Consider the following 22464-nt stretch of genomic DNA (forward strand, 5'->3'; position numbering starts at 1 on the left):
CCCTCCCTCCCTCCCTCCCTCCCTCCCTCTTACCTGGGCATCTCTTCAGAGAGCTCTCTCTCCAGCCACCCCCAGGTCCTGAGTGAGTCTTTCCCTCCCTCCCTCCCTCCCTCCCTCCCTCCCTCCCTCCCCCTCCCTCCCTCCCTCCCTCCCTCCCTCCCGGGCATCTCTTCAGAGAGCTCTCTCTCTCCAGCCACCCCCAGGTCCTGAGTGAGTCTTTCCCTCCCTCCCTCCCTCCCTCCCTCCCTCCCTCCTCCCTCGCTCCCCTCCTCCCTCCCTCCCTCCCTCCCTCCCTCCCTCCCTCCCTCCCTCCCCCCTCCCTCCCTCCCTCCCTCCCTCCCTCCCTCCCTCTTACCTGGGCATCTCTTCAGAGAGCTCTCTCTCTCCAGCCACCCCCAGGTCCTGAGTGAGTCCCTCCCTCCCTCCCTCCCTCCCTCCCTCCCTCCCTCCCTCCCTCCCTCCCTCCCTCCCTCCCTCCCTCCCTCCCTCCCTCCCTCCTCTTACCTGGGCATCTCTTCAGAGAGCTCTCTCTCTCCAGCCACCCCCAGGTCCTGAGGTTCAGACAGGGCTAGTGTATGACTCACAGGGGTTCCCTGGCCCACGACAGACGGTCTCCCCCTCGTCCTCCCTCCCCATCGTTCCTCCATCGATACTGGTGAATCAGAGGAAACACACAAAGAGAAAGAGATGTATTATGGGTAGAGTCCTATGAGGTTCCCCTGTGGGTAGAGTCCTATGGGTAGAGTCTATTTGTGAGAGCCCAAGGTAAAGTTCATTGATCATGATCATGTAGTGATATAGAAATCACTTTATATATTATCTATCTCACTTGCTTTGGCAATGTTAACACATGTTTCCCATGCCAATAAAGCCCTTGAATTGAATTGAATTGAATTGAAATCAATTTAATCAAATGAAATATATTCTTATATAAAGCCCTTTTTTTGTATCAGCAGTTGTCACAAAGTGCTTTACAGATACCCAGCCTAAAACCACAGAGCTTTACAGATACCCAGCCTAAAACCAGAGCTTTACAGATACCCAGCCTAAAACCACAGAGCTTTACAGATACCCAGCCTAAAACCACAAAGAGCTTTACAGATACCCAGCCTAAAACCACAAAGAGCTTTACAGATACCCAGCCTAAAACCACAAAGTGCTTTACAGATACCCAGCCTAAAACCACAAAGTGCTTTACAGATACCCAGCCTAAAACCACAAAGTGCTTTACAGATACCCAGCCTAAAACCACAAAGTGCTTTACAGATACCCAGCCTAAAACCTTTACAGATACCCAGCCTAAAACCACAAAGTGCTTTACAGATACCCAGCCTAAAACCACAAAGTGCTTTACAGATACCCAGCCTAAAACCACAAAGTGCTTTACAGATACCCAGCCTAAAACCACAAAGTGCTTTACAGATACCCAGCCTAAAACCACAAAGTGCTTTACAGATACCCAGCCTAAAACCACAAAGTGCTTTACAGATACCCAGCCTAAAACCACAAAGTGCTTTACAGATACCCAGCCTAAAACCACAAAGACCAAGCAGAAGCGCGGTGGCTAGGAAAAACTCCCTAGAAAGGCAGGAACCTAGGAAGAAACCTAGAGAGGAACCAGACTCAGAGGGCTTTCTGTCCAGAGGACTGAAACAGACAAAAAAGACAGCCCCAGATCGTAAAAGTTTTTGAGTTGATTCCTGTCTCATTCTGGTGTGTCCCCCAGAGTTATAACAATGTGAAATCTCAGTCCTATAGAAATGGGCAAGTTATAATATATGTTATAATATATATATGTTATAGTGGGAACTGAACACTCACATGTGGTGAAGACCAGGTGCTGTGGTACGCTGTGAATCTGTTCCTGTCCCGTGTTCCTAACAGCCGTGAGAGCAAGGTGGTAGTGCTGTCCCGGAGAAAGCTCTCTCAGGGTATACGTCTCTAACTTCCCATTGGGTAGGAAGCGACTCCGGGTGCTCAGGCCTCGCGTCACATTGACCACGAAGCCGTCTGGCAGGTTCCTGGGATGGTGGTCCCACGTCACCAGGGCAGAGTTGGAGGTCACATGTGCCAAAGACAGGTTCTGAGGGGGGAGGGGCCCTACGGGGAAGGGGGGGGGGGGTGGTCAATGTCATCAGGATAGCCAGAACAGAACAGAACAGTACTCAATAACTATAGTTTACTAATCACATTTTCTTAATTAATCAGTTATACTTGATTTGAGATGGTCAAAGTTTTCAGGATGGGATCAATTCAGGATAGGTTCAGTTCAGGATGGGATAAATTCAAGATAAGATCAATTCAGGAGAAACTCACAATAAACAAGGGATGCATTTCTAACTATGTTACACCAGCACCGAGAGGGGATGCAGTCTATAGTTTAACTCTCTATAGAGTCAGTCTATAGTTTAACTCTCTATACAGTATATAGTTTAACTCTCTGTACAGTCTATAGCAGTTTAACTCTCTGTACAGTCTATAGTTTAACTCTCTGTACAGTCTATAGTTTAACTCTCTATAGAGTCAGTCTATAGTTTAACTCTCTATACAGTCTATAGTTTAACTCTCTATACAGTCTATAGTTTAACTCTCTGTACAGTCTATAGTTTAACTCTCTATACAGTCTATAGTTTAACTCTCTGTACAGTCTATAGTTTAACTCTCTATACAGTCTATAGTTTAACTCTCTATACAGTCTATAGTTTAACTCTCTATACAGTCTATAGTTTAACTCTCTATACAGTCTATAGTTTAACTCTCTGTACAGTCTATAGTTTAACTCTCTATACAGTCTATAGTTTAACTCTCTATACAGTCTATAGTTTAACTCTCTATAGAGTCAGTCTATAGTTTAACTCTCTATACAGTCTATAGTTTAACTCTCTATACAGTCTATAGTTTAACTCTCTATACAGTCTATAGTTTAACTCTCTGTATAGTATATAGTTTAACTCTCTATAGAGTCAGTCTATAGTTTAACTCTCTATACAGTCTATAGTTTAACTCTCTATACAGTCTATAGTTTAACTCTCTATACAGTCTATAGTTTAACTCTCTGTACAGTCTATAGCAGTTTAACTCTCTATACAGTCTATAGTTTAACTCTCTATACAGTCTATAGTTTAACTCTCTATACAGTCTATAGTTTAACTCTCTATACAGTCTATAGTTTAACTCTCTATACAGTCTATAGTTTAACTCTCTATACAGTCTATAGTTTAACTCTCTATACAGTCTATAGTTTAACTCTCTATACAGTCTATAGTTTAACTCTCTGTACAGTCTATAGCAGTTTAACTCTCTATACAGTCTATAGTTTAACTCTCTATACAGTCTATAGTTTAACTCTATACAGTCTATAGTTTAACTCTCTATACAGTATATAGCTTAACTCTTTAAGGTGTCTCGTCTCCAGGTTATTTGATTTGTTTGGTGGACTAGGACTATTTATGTGAGGATGGGGATTTTTCCAGATGCTTAACAAATGCATAGTGAATTATTGAGGTTCATTGAGCTTCTACATCTGCATTGCTTGCTGTTTTGGGGTTTTAGGTCTGGGTTTCTGTACAGCACTTTGAGACATCAGCTGATGTACGAAGGGCTTTATAAATAACATTTGATTTGATTTGATTGACGTATGAGACATGATGCCATACGTGTCCAGACTTGCAGAGGTCCAGCAGAGTGACTGGTGGAGGGCGACTCGTCTGGTCTGATACCACTCTGAGTTAGAACGTCCACCGTGTACATCTGACCAGGGAGCAGAGAACTGAAAGGGGGAGAAACACAAACAAATATATCCCAGTCATGTAAAAAATAAATAAATAACCCCCTTCCAAAAAAAGCTTGCTCTATTCTACTGTGTTCTGTTGGAGGTTAATCAGCGTTGGAACTAAAGATATGCCTGGAGGAAATGACATTTACATTTAAGTCATTTAGCAGACGCTCTTTCCAGAGCGACTTACAAATTGGTGCATTCACCTTAACAGGTATACACTGCCACCAAGTGGTCAACATTGGCATTGCAGTCTGTGACCCTCAGGACACACTGATAGTAATGAAAGTAGAGAAAAGTCTCATTGGGATCCTGAAGAGATGCCCAGGTAAGAGGAGGGAGGGAAGGAAGGAAGGAAGGAAGGAAGGAGGGAGGGAGGGAAGGAAGGACAGGATAGGAGGGACAGTCTATAGTTTAACTCTCTATACAGGAAGGAACTCTATAAGGAAGGAAGGACAGGAGGGAGGGAGGGAGGGATAGTTTAACTCTCTATACAGGAAGTTTAAAGGAGGGAGGGAGGGAGGGAGGGAGGGATAGTTTAAGGGAGGGAGGGAGGGAGGGAAGGAACAGGAAGGAAAGGGAAGGAGGGAGGGAGGGAAGGAAGGAAGGAAGAAGGAAGGGAGGGAGGGAGGGAGGGAAGGAAGGAAGGAAGGCAGGAAGGAAGGAAGGAAGGAAGGAAGGAGGGAGGGAGGGAGGGAAGGAAGGAAGGAAGGAAGGAACTCTCTGGAAGGAGGGAGGGAGGGAGGGAGAGGGAGCAGTTTAACTCTCTGTACAGGAGTTTAGGGATACAGTCTAAGGAAGGAAGTCTATAGTTTAGGGAAGGAAGTTTAACTCTCTATACAGTCTATAGTTTAACTCTCTATAAGGAAGGAACTCTCTATAAGGAAGGAAGGACAGGAAGTTTAAGGACAGGAAGTTTAAGGACAGGAAGGAAGGAGGGAGGGAGGGAGTCTCATCCTTTACGTCCAGCTGTTTCTTTCCCCACGAGAGTCCCGGGTTCCCATACCTGAATGCGTACTCCGTGGTGCTGGTGTTGACCAGGGCGGTTCCCATACCTGAATGCGTACTCCGTGGTGCTGGTGTTGACCAGGGCGGTTCCCATACCTGAATGCGTACTCCGTGGTGCTGGTGTTGACCAGGGCGGTTCCCATACCTGAATGCGTACTCCGTGGTGCTGGTGTTGACCAGGGCGGTTCCCATACCTGAATGCGTACTCCGTGGTGCTGGCATTGACCAGGGCGGTTCCATACCTGAATGCGTACTCCGTGGTGCTGGTGTTGACCAGGGCGGTGCGAGATCCACTGTCGTCTGAGGGGACCAGGGAGAGGCGCACCTGGCTGACAGCTGCGTGATGAGCAGCCTGCAGCAGCCACCTCAGCCATACCTGGGAGGAAGTTACGTTGACGACCTGCAGCTGGTCCATACAGTCCGCGGCCCTGACACACAGAGAGAGACAGAGATACACACAGAGAGTTTAGAGAGAGATACACACAGAGACAGAGAGAGAGATACACATAGAGAGATAGAGAGATACACATAGAGAGAGAGAGATACACACACATAGAGTCTATAGCAGTTTAAGAGATACAGTCTACAGTTTAGAGAGACAGTCTATAGTTTAACTCTCTATAGAGTCAGTCTATAGTTTAACTCTATACAGTCTAGAGTTTAACACACAGAGTCTAGAGTTGAAGATAGACAGAGATACACACAGAGAGAGAGAGTCTAGAGAGATTACAGACAGTTTAAGAGATACAGAGAGAGAGAGAAGACAGTCTAGAGAGTTTAACACAGTACAGAGTTTAAGAGAGAGAGTTTACACACAGTACAGTCTAGAGAGATACACACAGAGAGAGAGTCAGATACACACATACAGAGAGAGATACACACAGTTTAAGAGACAGTCTAGAGTTTAAGATACAGATAGTTTAAGAGAGAGAGAGATACACATACAGTCTATAGTTTAACTCTCTAGAGAGAGATAGTTTAATACACAGAGAGAGTTTAGACACAGGTCAAGTTTAACAAACAGCACGCAGTCACACAGAGGCAGTTTAACACACACACACGTCAAGTTGTAACACACACTCACACGTCAATTGTAAAACACACACACACGTCAATTGTAACACACACACACACACACACACTTTGGTAAGTTACACAGATATTAAATAGCACATACAGAGCGTGTTTACACAGGCAGCCCAATTCTGCAATTATTTCCACAAACTGGTCTTTTGACCAATCAGATCAGCGCTGAATAAGATCCGATGTGGTCAAAATAACAAACGATATCAGAATTGCGCTGCCTGTGTAAACAGCCTTGTTTCTTCTGACACACACACAACAAACGTCCAACGGCATCTGAAACAGAGAACGGTGTGAAACACAAACAACACACACACACACACACACACACACACACACACACACACACACACACACACACACAAACATACACACACACACACACACACACACACACACACACACACACACACACACACACACACACACACACACACACACACACACACACACACACACACACTCTAAACTACACTTTACATAAAACAGTGAGATCGTCACTGTACTGAAGCAGTTCACTCACGGGTGCGTATGAGAGCGATGGCTGGCTGACTGATGTCGTTGCTGTTGGTGTTTCGTTTCACAGAGAAGGTAGAGATGTTGAGGGAAGCAGGCCGGGCACCAGGCCCTGCAGCTGATAGGTGGACTGCTTCTTGTCCAGGAAGTCGGTCTTCCTGGGAAGGCTGCCACGGCCCGGGAGACCCAGAGGGGCGTAGGTCACAGGAAGGAAGCCACTGAACTATAAGGGGTTGAAGGTTACAGGCTCTGTCTCAAATCGCACCCTATTCCCTATATATAGTGCACTACTTTAGACCAGAACCCTATTCCCTATATAGTGCACTACTTTAGACCAGAGCCCTATTCCCTATATAGTGCACTACTTTAGACCAGAGCCCTATTCCCTATATAGTGCACTACTTTAGACCAGAACCCTATTCCCTGTATAGTGCACTACTTTAGACCAGAGCCCTATTCCCTGTATAGTGCACTACTTTAGACCAGAGCCCTATTCCCTATATAGTGCACTACTTTAGACCAGAGCCCTATTCCATATATAGTGCACTATTTTTGACCAGAGTCCCTACTCCCTATATAGTGCACTACTTTAGACCAGAGACCTATTCCCTATATAGTGCACTACTTTAGACCAGAGCCCTACTCCCTATATACAGTATATATATATATATATATACACATTTGAGATGTATAGACAGACTTGCTGCAGGAGCGATACATCTGTTTCAGGTCTGGATGAATACATGCTGTTAGTGATATGAATGGGATATGAAGGGGATATGAATGGGATATGAATGGGATATGAATGGGATATGAATGGGATATGAATGGGATATGAAGGGGATATGAATGGGATATGAAGGGGATATGAATGGGATATGAATGGGATATGAATGTGATATGAAGGGGATATGAAGGGGATATGAATGGGATATGAAGGGGATATGAAGGGGATATGAAGGGGATATGAATGGGATATGAATGGGATATGAAGGGGATATGAATGGGATATGAAGGGGATATGAAGGGGATATGAATGGGATATGAATGGGATATGAAGGGGATATGAATGGGATATGAAGGGGATATGAATGGGATATGAATGGGATATGAATGGGATATGAATGGGATATGAAGGGGATATGAATGGGATATGAATGGGATATGAATGGGATATGAATGGGATATGAAGGGGATATGAATGGGATATGAATGGGATATGAAGGGGATATGAAGGGGATATGAACTGAACTATAAGGGGTTGAAGACCAGAGCCCTATTCCCTATATAGTGCACTACTTTAGACCAGAGCCCTATTCCCTATATAGTGCACTACTTTAGACCAGAGCCCTATTCCCTATATAGTGCACTACTTTAGACCAGAGCCCTATTCCCTATATAGTACACTACTTTAGACCAGAGCCCTATTCCCTATATAGTGCACTACTTTAGACCACAGCCCCTATTCCCTATATAGTGCACTACTTTAGACCAGAGCCCTATTCCCTATATAGTGCACTACTTTAGACCAGAGCCCTATTCCCTATATAGTGCACTACTTTAGACCAGAGCCCTATTCCCTATATAGTTAACTACTATAGACCAGAGCCCTATTCCCTATATAGTACACTACTTTAGACCAGAGCCCTATTCCCTATATAGTGCACTACTTTAGACCACAGCCCCTATTCCCTATATAGTGCACTACTTTAGACCAGAGCCCTATTCCCTATATAGTGCACTACTTTAGACCAGAGCCCTATTCCCTATATAGTGCACTACTTTAGACCAGAGCCCCTATTCCTATATAGTGCACTACTTTAGACCAGAGCCCTATTCCCTATATAGTGCACTACTTTAGACCAGAGCCCTATTCCCTATATAGTGCACTACTTTAGACCAGAGCCCTATTCCCTGTATAGTACACTACTTTAGACCAGAGCCCTATTCCCTATATAGTGCACTACTTTAGACCAGAGCCCTATTCCCTATATAGTGCACTACTTTAGACCAGAGCCCTATTCCCTATATAGTGCACTACTTTAGACCAGAGCCCTATTCCCTATATAGTGCACTACTTTAGACCAGAGCCCTATTCCCTATATAGTGCACTACTTTAGACCAGAGCCCTATTCCCTATATAGTGCACTACTTTAGACCAGAGCCCTATTCCCTATATAGTGCACTACTTTAGACCAGAGCCCTATTCCCTGTATAGTACACTACTTTAGACCAGAGCCCTATTCCCTATATAGTGCACTACTTTAGACCAGAGCCCTATTCCCTATATAGTGCACTACTTTAGACCAGAGCCCTATTCCCTATATAGTGCACTACTTTAGACCAGAGCCCTATTCCCTATATAGTGCACTACTTTAGACCAGAGCCCTATTCCCTATATAGTGCACTACTTTAGACCAGAGCCCTATTCCCTATATAGTTAACTACTATAGACCAGAGCCCTATTCCCTATATAGTACACTACTTTAGACCAGAGCCCTATTCCCTATAGTGCACTACTTTAGACCAGAGCCCTATTCCCTATATAGTGCACTACTTTAGACCAGAGCCCTATTCCCTATATAGTTAACTACTATAGACCAGAGCCCTATTCCCTATATAGTACACTACTTTAGACCAGAGCCCTATTCCTATATAGTGCACTACTTTAGACCAGAGCCCTATTCCCTATATAGTGCACTACTTTAGACCAGAGCCCTATTCCCTATATAGTGCACTACTATAGACCAGAGCCCTATTCCCTATATAGTGGCACTACTTTAGACCAGAGCCCTATTCCCTGTATAGTGCACTACTTTAGACCAGAGCCCTATTCCCTATATAGTGCACTACTTTAGACCAGAGCCCTATTCCCTATATAGTGCACTAATTTAGACCAGAGCCCTATTCCATATATAGTGCACTATTTTTGACCAGAGTCCCTACTCCCTATATAGTGCACTACTTTAGACCAGAGACCTATTCCCTATATAGTGCACTACTTTAGACCAGAGCCCTATTCCCTATATAGTGCACTACTTTAGACCAGAGACCTATTCCCTATATAGTGCACTACTTTAGACCAGAGCCCTACTCCCTATATACAGTATATATATATATATACATTTGAGATGTATAGACAGACTTGCTACAGGAGCGATACATCTGTTTCAGGTCTTCCTGGTTAAAGAAATTGAAATTAAACTGACCAGGCTCTGAGAGGAAGGGGCCGGCAGGTCCCAGTGCAGCTCCACCTCATCCTCCTCCACCCGTAATACATGCAGACCAGAGGGAGGCAACAGGTCTGGGAACAGTGTTTAAGAAGAGCCGGTTATTAACACCACAACTTACTGCAGCTCAGCCAATAAGGTATGAAACATGGTTCCTAGTTGATAAAGGAAATTCAATTAGTAATTGATTGATTCATCGATAGATTCATTAGATTCAAAGTTAAATTGATGGGGGTTCCCTTGAATTATACCACGTAAAGATAGCGAATAGAACCGAATGCGATTCAGACTCACCTCTCTCACAGTCCTTTCCTGTGTGCGAATAGAACCGAATGCGATTCAGACTCACCTCTCTCACAGTCCTTGCCTGTGTGCGAATAGAACCGAATGTGATTCAGACTCACCTCTCTCACAGTCCTTTCCTGTGTGCGAATAGAACCGAATGCGATTCAGACTCACCTCTCTCACAGTCCTTGCCTGTGTGCGAATAGAACCGAATGCGATTCAGACTCACCTCTCTCACAGTCCTTTCCTGTGTGCGAATAGAACCGAATGCGATTCAGACTCACCTCTCTCACAGTCCTTGCCTGTGTGTCCCACTCTGCAAGTACAGCTGTAGTTCCCTCTCCTGTTGCTCTGGCAGAGACCTCTGTTCCCACACGGCTGCAGTACACAGGGATTGTCCACTAGGGGGAGACAGAGACCAGGTATCACCAGAATGTGCTCTGTTCTGTTCATCAGACAGGCAGTTGTGGCGTTTCCCAGGGTCATTCCTTTCCTTTCTCCGGGAAATGTGCACTCTGTTCACCCCCCACCTCGTGCATTTAAAAAGCGCTGGATTGTCTGGCGTGAGTTTCCATCATATTCCTCACACCAGTCCGTCCGTTCCTTTTAAATCCACGACGTCGACCCGAGTGCGGCACACTTCTGGAGGAAAAAGAAAAGGGGTGTGGAAACCGGATACGGTTGAGTTCTACTCACACGACTGGCAACGATCCCCGAAGAAACCTTCTTTACAGACACACAGGTGGTTTCGCCTGTAGCCACGACACACACCGCCGTTCAGACAGGGGCTGGACTCACACCCGTCCTGCTCTGGGGACACAACGTCTCCACACACAGGAGAACCAGTCAGGCAGGGTTACTATGGTTACAGCTCACCTGTACGTAGGGCCCTCGACGCCATGTTGACGACAACAGCAAAAAAAAAAAATAGAGTTGGGGGTTTAACTTAAGGGTTATTATGAATGATGATCCCAGATCAGTTCAGGCGTTTAGATCATAATGGATAGGTCAACATGGACACGGGGGGCACATGATCCCAGATCAGTTCAGGCGTTTAGATTATAATGGATAGGTCAACATGGACACGGGGGAGGGGGCACCTGATCCCAGATCAGTTCAAGCGTTTAGATCATAATGGATAGGTCAACATGGACACGGGGGGAGGGGGCACCTGATCCCAGATCAGTTCAGGCGTTTAGATTATAATGGATAGGTCAACATGGACACGTGGGGAGGGGGCACCTGATCCCAGATCAGTTCAGGCTTTTAGATCATAATGGATAGGTCAACATGGACACGGGGGGGGGGGCACATGATCCCAGATCAGTTCAGGCGTTTAGATCATAATGGATAGGTCAACATGGACACGGGGGGGCACCTGATCCCAGATCAGTTCAGGCGTTTAGATCATAATGGATAGGTCAACATGGACACGTGGGGGGGGGCACCTGATCCCAGATCAGTTCAGGCGTTTAGATCATAATGGATAGGTCGACATGAGAAAAGGGAGTGAATGTTGCCTGTACCTATTTCACAGTCTCGTCCCATGAAACCCTGCTGGCAGTGACAGTAGTAGGATCCAGGCTGATCCTCACAGGTTCCTCCGTGCTTACAGGGCTCCGACACACACTCATCCACATCTGGTAGGGGCGTTAACACACACACACCACACACACACACACACACACACACACACACACACACACACACACACACACACACACACACACACACACACACACACACACACACACACACACACACACACACACACACACACACACATGACACACACACACAGATGACATCATATCAATGGGTTAATGGCTTAGGTCTACAGTAAATACAAAGTGTGAGAGGTGAAGTTCGTCTGTAGTAGAGTTGTCGTATAGTTGTAGTATAATTGTAGCATAGTTGTAAAAGAGTTGTAGTAGAGGTGTAGTAGAGATGTAGTATATCTGTAGTAGAGGTGTAGTAGAGATGTAGTATATCTGTAGTAGAGGTGTAGTATATGTGTAGTATATCTGTAGTAGAGGTGTAGTAGAGATGTAGTATATTTGTAGTAGAGGTGTAGTAGAGTTGTAGTATATCTGTAGTAGAGGTGTAGTAGAGATGTAGTATATCTGTAGTAGAGGTGTAGTATATGTGTAGTATATCTGTAGTAGAGGTGTAGTAGACATGTAATAGAGTTGTAGTATATCTGTAGTAGAGGTGTAGTAGAGATGTAGTATATCTGTAGTAGAGGTGTAGTAGAGTTGTAGTATATCTGTAGTAGAGGTGTAGTAGAGATGTAGTATATCTGTAGTAGAGGTGTAGTAGAGATGTAGTATATCTGTAGTAGAGGTGTAGTATATGTGTAGTATATCTGTAGTAGAGGTGTAGTAGAGATGTAATAGAGTTGTAGTATATCTGTAGTAGAGGTGTAGTAGAGATGTAGTATATCTGTAGTAGAGGTGTAGTAGAGTTGTAGTATATCTGTAGTAGAGGTGTAGTAGAGATGTAGTATATCTGTAGTAGAGGTGTAGTATATGTGTAGTATATCTGTAGTAGAGGTGTAGTAGACATGTAATAGAGTTGTAGTATATCTGTAGTAGAGGTGTAGTAGAGATGTAGTATATCTGTAGTAGAGGTGTAGTAGAGTTGTAGTATATCTGTAGTAGAGGTGTAGTAGAGATGTAGTATATCTGTAGTAGAGGTGTAGTATATGTGTAGTATATCTGTAGTAGAGGTGTAGTAGAGATGTAATAGAGTTGTAGTATATCTGTAGTAGAGCTGTAGTAGAGATGTAGTATATCTGTAGTAGAGGTGTAGTAGAGATGTAGTATATCTGTAGTAGAGGTGTAGTATATGTGTAGTATATCTGTAGTAGAGGTGTAGTAGAGATGTAATAGAGTTGTAGTATATCTGTAGTGGTGTAGAAGAGATGTAGTATATCTGTAGTAGAGGTGTAGTAGAGGTGTAGTAGATGTGTAGTATATCTGTAGTAGAGGTGTAGTAGAGGTGTAGTAGATGTGTAGTAGAGGTGTAGTATATCTGTAGTAGAGGTGTAGTAGAGGTGTAGTAGAGTTGTAGTAGAGGTGTAGTATATCTGTAGTAGAGGTGTAGTAGAGGTGTAGTAGAGTTGTAGTAGAGGTGTAGTAGAGGTGTAGTATATCTGTAGTAGAGATGTAGTAGAGGTGTAGTAGATGTGTAGTATATCTGTAGTAGAGGTGTAGTAGATGTGTAGTAGAGGTGTAGTATATCTGTAGTAGAGGCGTAGTAGATGTGTAGTATATCTGTAGTAGAGGTGTTGTAGAGATGTAGTAGATGTGTAGTAGAGGTGTAGTATATCTGTAGTAGAGGTGTAGTAGAGGTGTATTAGATGTGTAGTATAGGTGTAGTATATCTGTAGTAGAGGTGTAGTAGAGGTGTATTCGATGTGTAGTAGAGGTGTAGTATATCTGTAGTAGAGGTGTAGTGGTGTAGTAGAGGTGTATTAGAGGTGTAGTAGAGGTGTAGTAGAGATGTAGTATATCTGTAGTAGAGGTGTAGTAGAGGTGTAGTATATCTGTTGTATAGGTGTAGTATATCTGTAGTAAAGGTGTAGTAGAGGTGTAGTAGACTTGTAGTAGACGTGTAGTAGAGGTGTCGTAGAGGTGTCGTAGAGGTGTCGTATGTGTAGTAGACATGTAGTATATCTGTAGTAGAGGTGTAGTAGAGATGTAATATATGTGTAGTAGAGGTGTAGTAGAGGTGTAGTGGAGGTGTAGTAGAGGTGTCGTATGTGTAGTAGACGTGTAGTATATCTGTAGAGGTGTAGTAGAGGTGTAGTAGAGGTGTAGTAGAGGTGTAGTGGAGATGTAGTATATGTGTAGTGGAGGTGTAGTAGAGGTGTAGTAGAGGTGTTGTATATGTAGTAGACGTGTAGTATACCTGTAGACGAGGTGTAGTATATCTGTAGTAGAGGTGTAGTAGCGGTGTCGTATATGTGTAGTAGAGGTGTAGTATAGGTGTAGTATAGATGTAGTATATGTGTAGTAGAGGTGTAGTAGAGGTGTAGTATAGATGTAGTATATGTGTAGTAGAGGTGTAGTAGCGGTGTAGTAGAGGTGTAGTAGAGATGTAGTATATGTGTAGTAGAGGTGTAGTAGAGTTGTAGTATATCTGTAGTATAGGTGTAGTATATCTGTAGTAGAGGTGTAGTAGAGGTGTAGTATATGTGTAGTAGGGGTGTAGTATATCTGTAGTATAGGTGTAGTATATGTGTAGTATATCTGTAGTAGAGGTGTAGTAGAGATGTAATAGAGTTGTAGTATATCTGTAGTAGAGGTGTAGTAGAGATGTAGTATATCTGTAGTAGAGGTGTAGTAGAGTTGTAGTATATCTGTAGTAGAGGTGTAGTAGAGATGTAGTATATCTGTAGTAGAGGTGTAGTATATGTGTAGTATATCTGTAGTAGAGGTGTAGTAGACATGTAATAGAGTTGTAGTATATCTGTAGTAGAGGTGTAGTAGAGATGTAGTATATCTGTAGTAGAGGTGTAGTAGAGTTGTAGTATATCTGTAGTAGAGGTGTAGTAGAGATGTAGTATATCTGTAGTAGAGGTGTAGTATATGTGTAGTATATCTGTAGTAGAGGTGTAGTAGAGATGTAATAGAGTTGTAGTATATCTGTAGTAGAGCTGTAGTAGAGATGTAGTATATCTGTAGTAGAGGTGTAGTAGAGATGTAGTATATCTGTAGTAGAGGTGTAGTATATGTGTAGTATATCTGTAGTAGAGGTGTAGTAGAGATGTAATAGAGTTGTAGTATATCTGTAGTGGTGTAGAAGAGATGTAGTATATCTGTAGTAGAGGTGTAGTAGAGGTGTAGTAGATGTGTAGTATATCTGTAGTAGAGGTGTAGTAGAGGTGTAGTAGATGTGTAGTAGAGGTGTAGTATATCTGTAGTAGAGGTGTAGTAGAGGTGTAGTAGAGTTGTAGTAGAGGTGTAGTATATCTGTAGTAGAGGTGTAGTAGAGTTGTAGTAGAGGTGTAGTAGAGGTGTAGTATATCTGTAGTAGAGATGTAGTAGAGGTGTAGTAGATGTGTAGTATATCTGTAGTAGAGGTGTAGTAGATGTGTAGTAGAGGTGTAGTATATCTGTAGTAGAGGCGTAGTAGATGTGTAGTATATCTGTAGTAGAGGTGTTGTAGAGATGTAGTAGATGTGTAGTAGAGGTGTAGTATATCTGTAGTAGAGGTGTAGTAGAGGTGTATTAGATGTGTAGTAGAGGTGTAGTATATCTGTAGTAGAGGTGTAGTAGAGGTGTATTCGATGTGTAGTAGAGGTGTAGTATATCTGTAGTAGAGGTGTAGTGGTGTAGTAGAGGTGTATTAGAGGTGTAGTAGAGATGTAGTATATCTGTAGTAGAGGTGTAGTAGAGGTGTAGTATATCTGTTGTATAGGTGTAGTATATCTGTAGTAAAGGTGTAGTAGAGGTGTAGTAGACTTGTAGTAGACGTGTAGTAGAGGTGTCGTAGAGGTGTCGTAGAGGTGTCGTATGTGTAGTAGACATGTAGTATATCTGTAGTAGAGGTGTAGTAGAGATGTAATATATGTGTAGTAGAGGTGTAGTAGAGGTGTAGTGGAGGTGTAGTAGAGGTGTCGTATGTGTAGTAGACGTGTAGTATATCTGTAGAGGTGTAGTAGAGGTGTAGTAGAGGTGTAGTAGAGGTGTAGTGGAGATGTAGTATATGTGTAGTGGAGGTGTAGTAGAGGTGTAGTAGAGGTGTTGTATGTGTAGTAGACGTGTAGTATACCTGTAGACGAGGTGTAGTATATCTGTAGTAGAGGTGTAGTAGCGGTGTCGTATATGTGTAGTAGAGGTGTAGTATAGGTGTAGTATAGATGTAGTATATGTGTAGTAGAGGTGTAGTAGAGGTGTACATTTACATTACATTTAAGTCATTTAGCAGACGCTCTTATCCAGAGCGACTTACAAATTGGTGCATTCACCTTATGACATCCAGTGGGACAGTCACTTAACAATAGTGCATCTAAAACTTAGGGGGGGTGGGGTGAGAGGGATTACTTAACCTATCCTAGGTATTCCTTAAAGAGGTGGGGTTTCAGGTGTCTCCGGAAGGTGGTGATTGACTCCGCTGTCCTGGCGTCGTGAGGGAGTTTGTTCCACCATTGGGGGCCAGGGCAGCGAACAGTTTTGACTGGGCTGAGCGGGAGCTGTACTTCCTCAGTGGTAGGGAGGCGAGCAGGCCAGAGGTGGATGAACGCAGTGCCCTTGTTTGGGTGTAGGGCCTGATCAGAGCCTGGAGGTACTGAGGTGCCGTTCCCTCACAGCTCCGTAGGCAAGCACCATGGTCTTGTAGCGGATGCGAGCTTCAACTGGAAGCCAGTGGAGAGAACGGAGGAGCGGGGTGACGTGAGAGAACTTGGGAAGGTTGAACACCAGACGGGCTGCGGCGTTCTGGATGAGTTGAAGGGGTTTAATGGCACAGGCAGGGAGCCCAGCCAACAGCGAGTTGCAGTAATCCAGACGGGAGATGACAAGTGCCTGGATTAGGACCTGCACCGCTTCCTGTGTGAGGCAGGGTCGTACTCTGCGGATGTTGTAGAGCATGAACCTACAGGAACGGGCCACCGCCTTGATGTTAGTTGAGAACGACAGGGTGTTGTCCAGGATCACACCAAGGTTCTTGGCGCTCTGGGAGGAGGACACAGTGGAGTTGTCAACCGTGATGGCGAGATCATGGAACGGGCAGTCCTTCCCCGGGAGGAAGAGCAGCTCCGTCTTGCCGAGGTTCAGCTTGAGGTGGTGATCCGTCATCCACACTGATATGTCTGCCAGACATGCAGAGATGCGATTCGCCACCTGGTCATCAGAAGGGGGAAAGGAGAAGATTAATTGTGTGTCGTCTGCATAGCAATGATAAGAGAGACCATGTGAGGTTATGACAGAGCCAAGTGACTTGGTGTATAGCGAGAATAGGAGAGGGCCAAGAACAGAGCCCTGGGGGACACCAGTGGTGAGAGCGCGTGGTGAGGAGACAGATTCTCGCCACGCCACCTGGTAGGAGCGACCTGTCAGGTAGGACGCAATCCAAGCGTGGGCCGCGCCGGAGATGCCCAACTCGGAGAGGGTGGAGAGGAGGATCTGATGGTTCACAGTATCGAAGGCAGCCGATAGATCTAGAAGGATGAGAGCAGAGGAGAGAGAGTTAGCTTTAGCAGTGCGGAGCGCCTCCGTGATACAGAGGAGAGCAGTCTCAGTTGAATGACTAGTCTTGAAACCTGACTGATTTGGATCAAGAAGGTCATTCAGAGAGAGATAGCGGGAGAGCTGGCCAAGGACGGCACGTTCAAGAGTTTTGGAGAGAAAAGAAAGAAGGGATACTGGTCTGTAATTGTTGACATCGGAGGGATCGAGTGTAGGTTTTTTCAGAAGGGGTGCAACTCTCGCTCTCTTGAAGACGGAAGGGACGTAGCCAACGGTCAGGGATGAGTTGATGAGCGAGGTGAGGTAAGGGAGAAGGTCTCCGGAAATGGTCTGGAGAAGAGAGGAGGGGATAGGGTCAAGCGGGCAGGTTGTTGGGCGGCCGGCCGTCACAAGACGCGAGATTTCATCTGGAGAGAGAGGGAGAAAGAGGTCAGAGCATAGGGTAGGGCAGTGTGAGCAGAACCAGCGGTGTCGTTTGACTTAGCAAACGAGGATCGGATGTCGTCGACCTTCTTTTCAAAATGGTTGACGAAGTCATCTGCAGAGAGGGAGGAGGGGGGGGGGCGGAGGATTCAGGAGGGAGGAGAAGGTGGCAAAGAGCTTCCTAGGGTTAGAGGCAGAAGCTTGGAATTTAGCGTGGTAGAAAGTGGCTTTAGCAGCAGAGACAGAGGAGGAAAATGTAGAGAGGAGGGAGTGAAAGGATGCCAGGTCCGCAGGGAGGCGAGTTTTCCTCCATTTCCGCTCGGCTGCCCGGAGCCCTGTTCTGTGAGCTCGCAATGAGTCATCGAGCCACGGAGCGGGAGGGAGGACCGAGCCGGCCTGGAGGATAGGGGACATAGAGAGTCAAGGGATGCAGAGAGGGAGGAGAGGAGGGTTGAGGAGGCAGAATCAGGAGATAGGTGGGAGAAGGTTTGAGCGGAGGGAAGAGATGATAGGATGGAAGAGGAGAGAGTAGCGGGGAGAGAGAGCGAAGGTTGGGACGGCGCGATACCATCCGAGTAGGGGCAGTGTGGGAGGTGTTGGATGAGAGCGAGAGGGAAAAGGATACAAGGCAGTGGTCGGAGACTTGGAGGAGTTGCAATGAGGTTAGTGGAAGAACAGCATCTAGTAAAGATGAGGTCGAGCGTATTGCCTGCCTTGTGAGTAGGGGGGAAGGTGAGAGGGTGAGGTCAAAAGAGGAGAGGAGTGGAAAGAAGGAGGCAGAGAGGAAAGAGTCAAAGGTAGACGTGGGGAGGTTAAAGTCGCCCAGAACTGTGAGAGGTGAGCCGTCCTCAGGAAAGGAGCTTATCAAGGCATCAAGCTCATTGATGAACTCTCCGAGGGAACCTGGAGGGCGATAAATGATAAGGATGTTAAGCTTGAAAGGGCTAGTGACTGTGACAGCATGGAATTCAAAGGAGGCGATAGACAGATGGGTAAGGGGAGAAAGAGAGAATGACCACTTGGGAGAGATGAGGATCCCGGTGCCACCACCCCGCTGACCAGACGCTCTCGGGGTGTGCGAGAACACGTGGGCGGACGAAGAGAGAGCAGTAGGAGTAGCAGTGTTGTCTGTGGTGATCCATGTTTCCGTCAGGGCCAAGAAGTCGAGGACTGGAGGGAGGCATGGGCTGAGATGAACTCTGCCTTGTTGACCGCAGATTGGCAGTTCCAGAGGCTACCGGAGACCTGGAACTCCACGTGGGTCGTGCGCGCTGGGACCACCAGAGTAGGGTGGCCGCGGCCACGCGGTGAGGAGCGTTTGTATGGTCTGTGCAGAGAGGAGAGAACAGGGATAAACCGACACATAGTTGACAGGCTACAGAAGAGGCTACGCTAATGCAAAGGAGATTGGAATGACAAGTGGACTACACGTCTCGAATGTTCAGAAAGTTAAGCTACGTAGCAAGAATCTTATTGACCAAAATGATTAAAATGATACAGTACTGCTGAAGTAGGCCAGCTGGCAGTGGGTGCGTTGTTGACACTACACTAATCAAGTCGTTCCGTTGAGTGTAATAGTTTCTGCAGTGTTGCTATTCGGGGCTAGCAGGCTAGCTAGCAGTGTTGTTTACGTTACGTTGCGTTAAAAGAACGACAATAGATGGCTAGCGAACCTAGAAAATCGCTCTAGACTACACAATTATCTTTGATACAAAGACGGCTATGTAGCTAGCTAAGTAGCTAGCTACGATCAAACAAATCAAACCGTTGTACTGTAATGAAAATGAAGTGAAAATGTGATACAACCTGTGAATGCGACCGGGTAGTTGAGTTCTATACAGAAGACGTTGGCTAGCGTTGGCTAGCTGTTGGCTAGCTAGCAGAGTCACCTACGTTAAGGACGACAAATAGCTGGCTAGCTAACCTCGGTAAATTAAGATAATCACTCTAAGACTACACACTCTAAACCTAAACAACACAATTATCTTGGATACGATGATACGATGATACGAAGACAGCAAAGACAGCTATGTAGCTAGCTGACACTAAACTAATCAAGTCGTTCAGTTGAGTGTAACAGTTTCTCCAGTGCAGCTAATCAGTGGACGTTAGCTAGCTGGCTAGTGAAGACTAGTGAAGACTACGTTAGGACGGCGAAATACGATAATTACGCAATTATCTTTTGATACAAAGACGGCTATGTAGCTAGCTGAGAAGAAATTGCTAAGATAAGACAAATCAAACCGTTGTGATATAATGAAATATAATGAAAAAGTTATACTACCCGTTGGAGCGACGTGCAGATACGACCACTCGCTCCAACCGGAACCGTGTAGTATAGATGTAGTATATGTGTAGTAGAGGTGTAGTAGCGGTGTAGTAGAGGTGTAGTAGAGATGTAGTATATGTGTAGTAGAGGTGTAGTATAGTTGTAGTATATCTGTAGTATAGGTGTAGTATATCTGTAGTAGAGGTGTAGTAGAGGTGTAGTATATGTGTAGTAGGGGTGTAGTATATCTGTAGTATAGGTGTAGTATATCTGTAGTAGAGGTGTAGTAGAGGTGTAGTAGATGTGTAGTAGAGGTGTAGTATATCTGTAGTAGTGGTGTAGTAGAAGTGTAGCAAAGGTGTAGTAGAGAAGTAATAGATGTGTAGTAGAGGTGTATATCTGTAGTAGGGTTAGGGTTAGGGTTAGCGTTGTAATAGAGGTGTAGTAGAGGTGTAGTAGACATGTAGTAGAAGTATAGTATATCTGTAGTAGAGGTGTAGTAGAGGTGTAGTACAGGTGTAGTACAGGTGTAGTATAGGTGTAGTACAGGTGTAGTACAGGTGTAGTAGAGGTGTAGTAGAGGTGTAGTAGAGGTGTAGTACAGGTGTAGTCTACCTGTCTGGCAGTGGTTTCCACTGAAGCCTTGGTCACATGCACACTGGTAGGTCGCCACCCTGTCCCGACATGTCCCTCCATTCAGACAAGGCTGGGACAAACACTCGTTGATCTCTGGGACAAGTGACCAATAAATCAAACATTTGAGTACAGTGAACCAAACATGCCAATATAGACCTCTAGTTTTATCTCTACCTACCAACACAGTCTTGATATTTATCACAGGGAAGTTCAACTGTCCGAATTAAACCTCTATCTTTCTCTGACAATGTAATATCCGTTAGTGTCTGGCTCTCTGCTAGGAACACTAAGTCAATGACTGACTGTGTTGTTTACAAACGCCATGAATAGTTACAGTGAAGACCAATGAAAAGACCCGTAACACTACACACACACACACACACGCACACACACACACACACACACACACACACACACACACTACACACACACACACTACACACACACACACACACACACACACACACACACACACACACACACACACACACACACACACACACACACACACACACACACACACACACACACACACACACACACACACACACACACACACACACACACACACACACACACACACACACACACACACACACACACACACACGCTACACACACTACACACACGCACACGCACACGCACTACACACACTACACGCACACACACACACACACTACACACACACACACACACTACACACACTACACACACTACACACACTACACACACGCACACTACACACACACACACTACACACACACACACACACACTCAAACGTGTTGTGTGTTACTGCATACAGACCCTGGCAGACAGGAGGTTGGCTCCAGGCCCCCTGCCCCCCACAGATGCTCTGGGTGGCCCTGGGCATGGGGGTGTATCCTGGGTGGCACACGTACAGCGCCATGGAGCCTGGCAACGTAGAGGAGAACTGGAGCTCTGCATGCTTCACCTGCAGAGGGGGACCACAGTCCAGGTCTGGAGGACAGACAACACAGCTACATGGTTACACAGAGACACGACAACACAGCTACATGGTTACACAGTCCAGGTCTGGAGGACAGAGAGACACGACAACACAGCTACATGGTTACACAGTCCAGGTCTGGAGGACAGAGAGACACGACAACACAGCTACATGGTTACACAGTCCAGGTCTGGAGGACAGAGAGACACGACAACACAGCTACATGGTTACACAGTCCAGGTCTGGAGGACAGAGAGACACGACAACACAGCTACATGGTTACACAGTCCAGGTCTGGAGGACAGAGAGACACGACAACACAGCAGCTACATGGTTACACAGTCCAGGTCTGGAGGACAGAGAGACACGACAACACAGCTACATGGTTACACAGTCCAGGTCTGGAGGACAGAGAGACACGACAACACAGCTACATGGTTACACAGTCCAGGTCTGGAGGACAGAGAGACACGACAACACAGCTACATGGTTACACAGTCCAGGTCTGGAGGACAGAGAGACACGACAACACAGCTACATGGTTACACAGTCCAGGTCTGGAGGACAGTCCAGGTCTGGAGGACAGAGAGACACGACAACACAGATGGTTACACAGTCCACAACACAGCTACATGGTTACACAGTCCAGGTCTGGAGGACAGAGAGACACGACAACACAGCTACATGGTTACACAGTCCAGGTCTGGAGGACAGAGAGACACGACAACACAGCTACATGGTTACACAGTCCAGGTCTGGAGGACAGAGAGACACGACAACACAGCTACATGGTTACACAGTCCAGGTCTGGAGGACAGAGAGACACGACAACACAGCTACATGGTTACACAGTCCAGGTCTGGAGTCCAGGTCTGGAAGACAGAGAGACACGACAACACAGCTACATGGTTACACAGTCCAGGTCTGGAGGACAGAGAGACACGACAACACAGCTACATGGTTACACAGTCCAGGTCTCCAGGTCTGGAGGACAGAGAGACACGACAACACAGCTACATGGTTGGAGGACAGAGAGACACGACAACACAGTCCAGGTCTGGAGGACAGAGAGACAGGA

The 22464-nt window shown here is 45.5% G+C and overlaps 1 protein-coding gene across 1 annotated transcript in view; it reads right to left on the minus strand.

Annotated features, from left to right (window-relative positions):
* The window catches only part of LOC123995421 (sushi, nidogen and EGF-like domain-containing protein 1), a 163746-nt gene that overhangs the window by 24270 nt on the left and 117012 nt on the right, over positions 1 to 22464 (minus strand). The window contains exons 16-27 of the mRNA XM_046299018.1: positions 21224 to 21397; positions 20398 to 20511; positions 11424 to 11537; positions 10594 to 10722; positions 10182 to 10298; positions 9592 to 9686; positions 6451 to 6605; positions 5160 to 5211; positions 4782 to 5083; positions 3657 to 3769; positions 1822 to 2100; positions 505 to 652 (exon numbers count right to left, since the gene is read on the minus strand). Coding sequence (XP_046154974.1) covers positions 505 to 652; positions 1822 to 2100; positions 3657 to 3769; positions 4782 to 5083; positions 5160 to 5211; positions 6451 to 6605; positions 9592 to 9686; positions 10182 to 10298; positions 10594 to 10722; positions 11424 to 11537; positions 20398 to 20511; positions 21224 to 21397 — 1792 coding nt within the window. The remainder of the gene's footprint in view (positions 1 to 504; positions 653 to 1821; positions 2101 to 3656; positions 3770 to 4781; positions 5084 to 5159; positions 5212 to 6450; positions 6606 to 9591; positions 9687 to 10181; positions 10299 to 10593; positions 10723 to 11423; positions 11538 to 20397; positions 20512 to 21223; positions 21398 to 22464) is intronic.

This window comes from Oncorhynchus gorbuscha, linkage group LG02 (assembly GCF_021184085.1).
Source record: "Oncorhynchus gorbuscha isolate QuinsamMale2020 ecotype Even-year linkage group LG02, OgorEven_v1.0, whole genome shotgun sequence".
NCBI classification, from domain to species: Eukaryota; Metazoa; Chordata; class Actinopteri; order Salmoniformes; family Salmonidae; genus Oncorhynchus; species Oncorhynchus gorbuscha.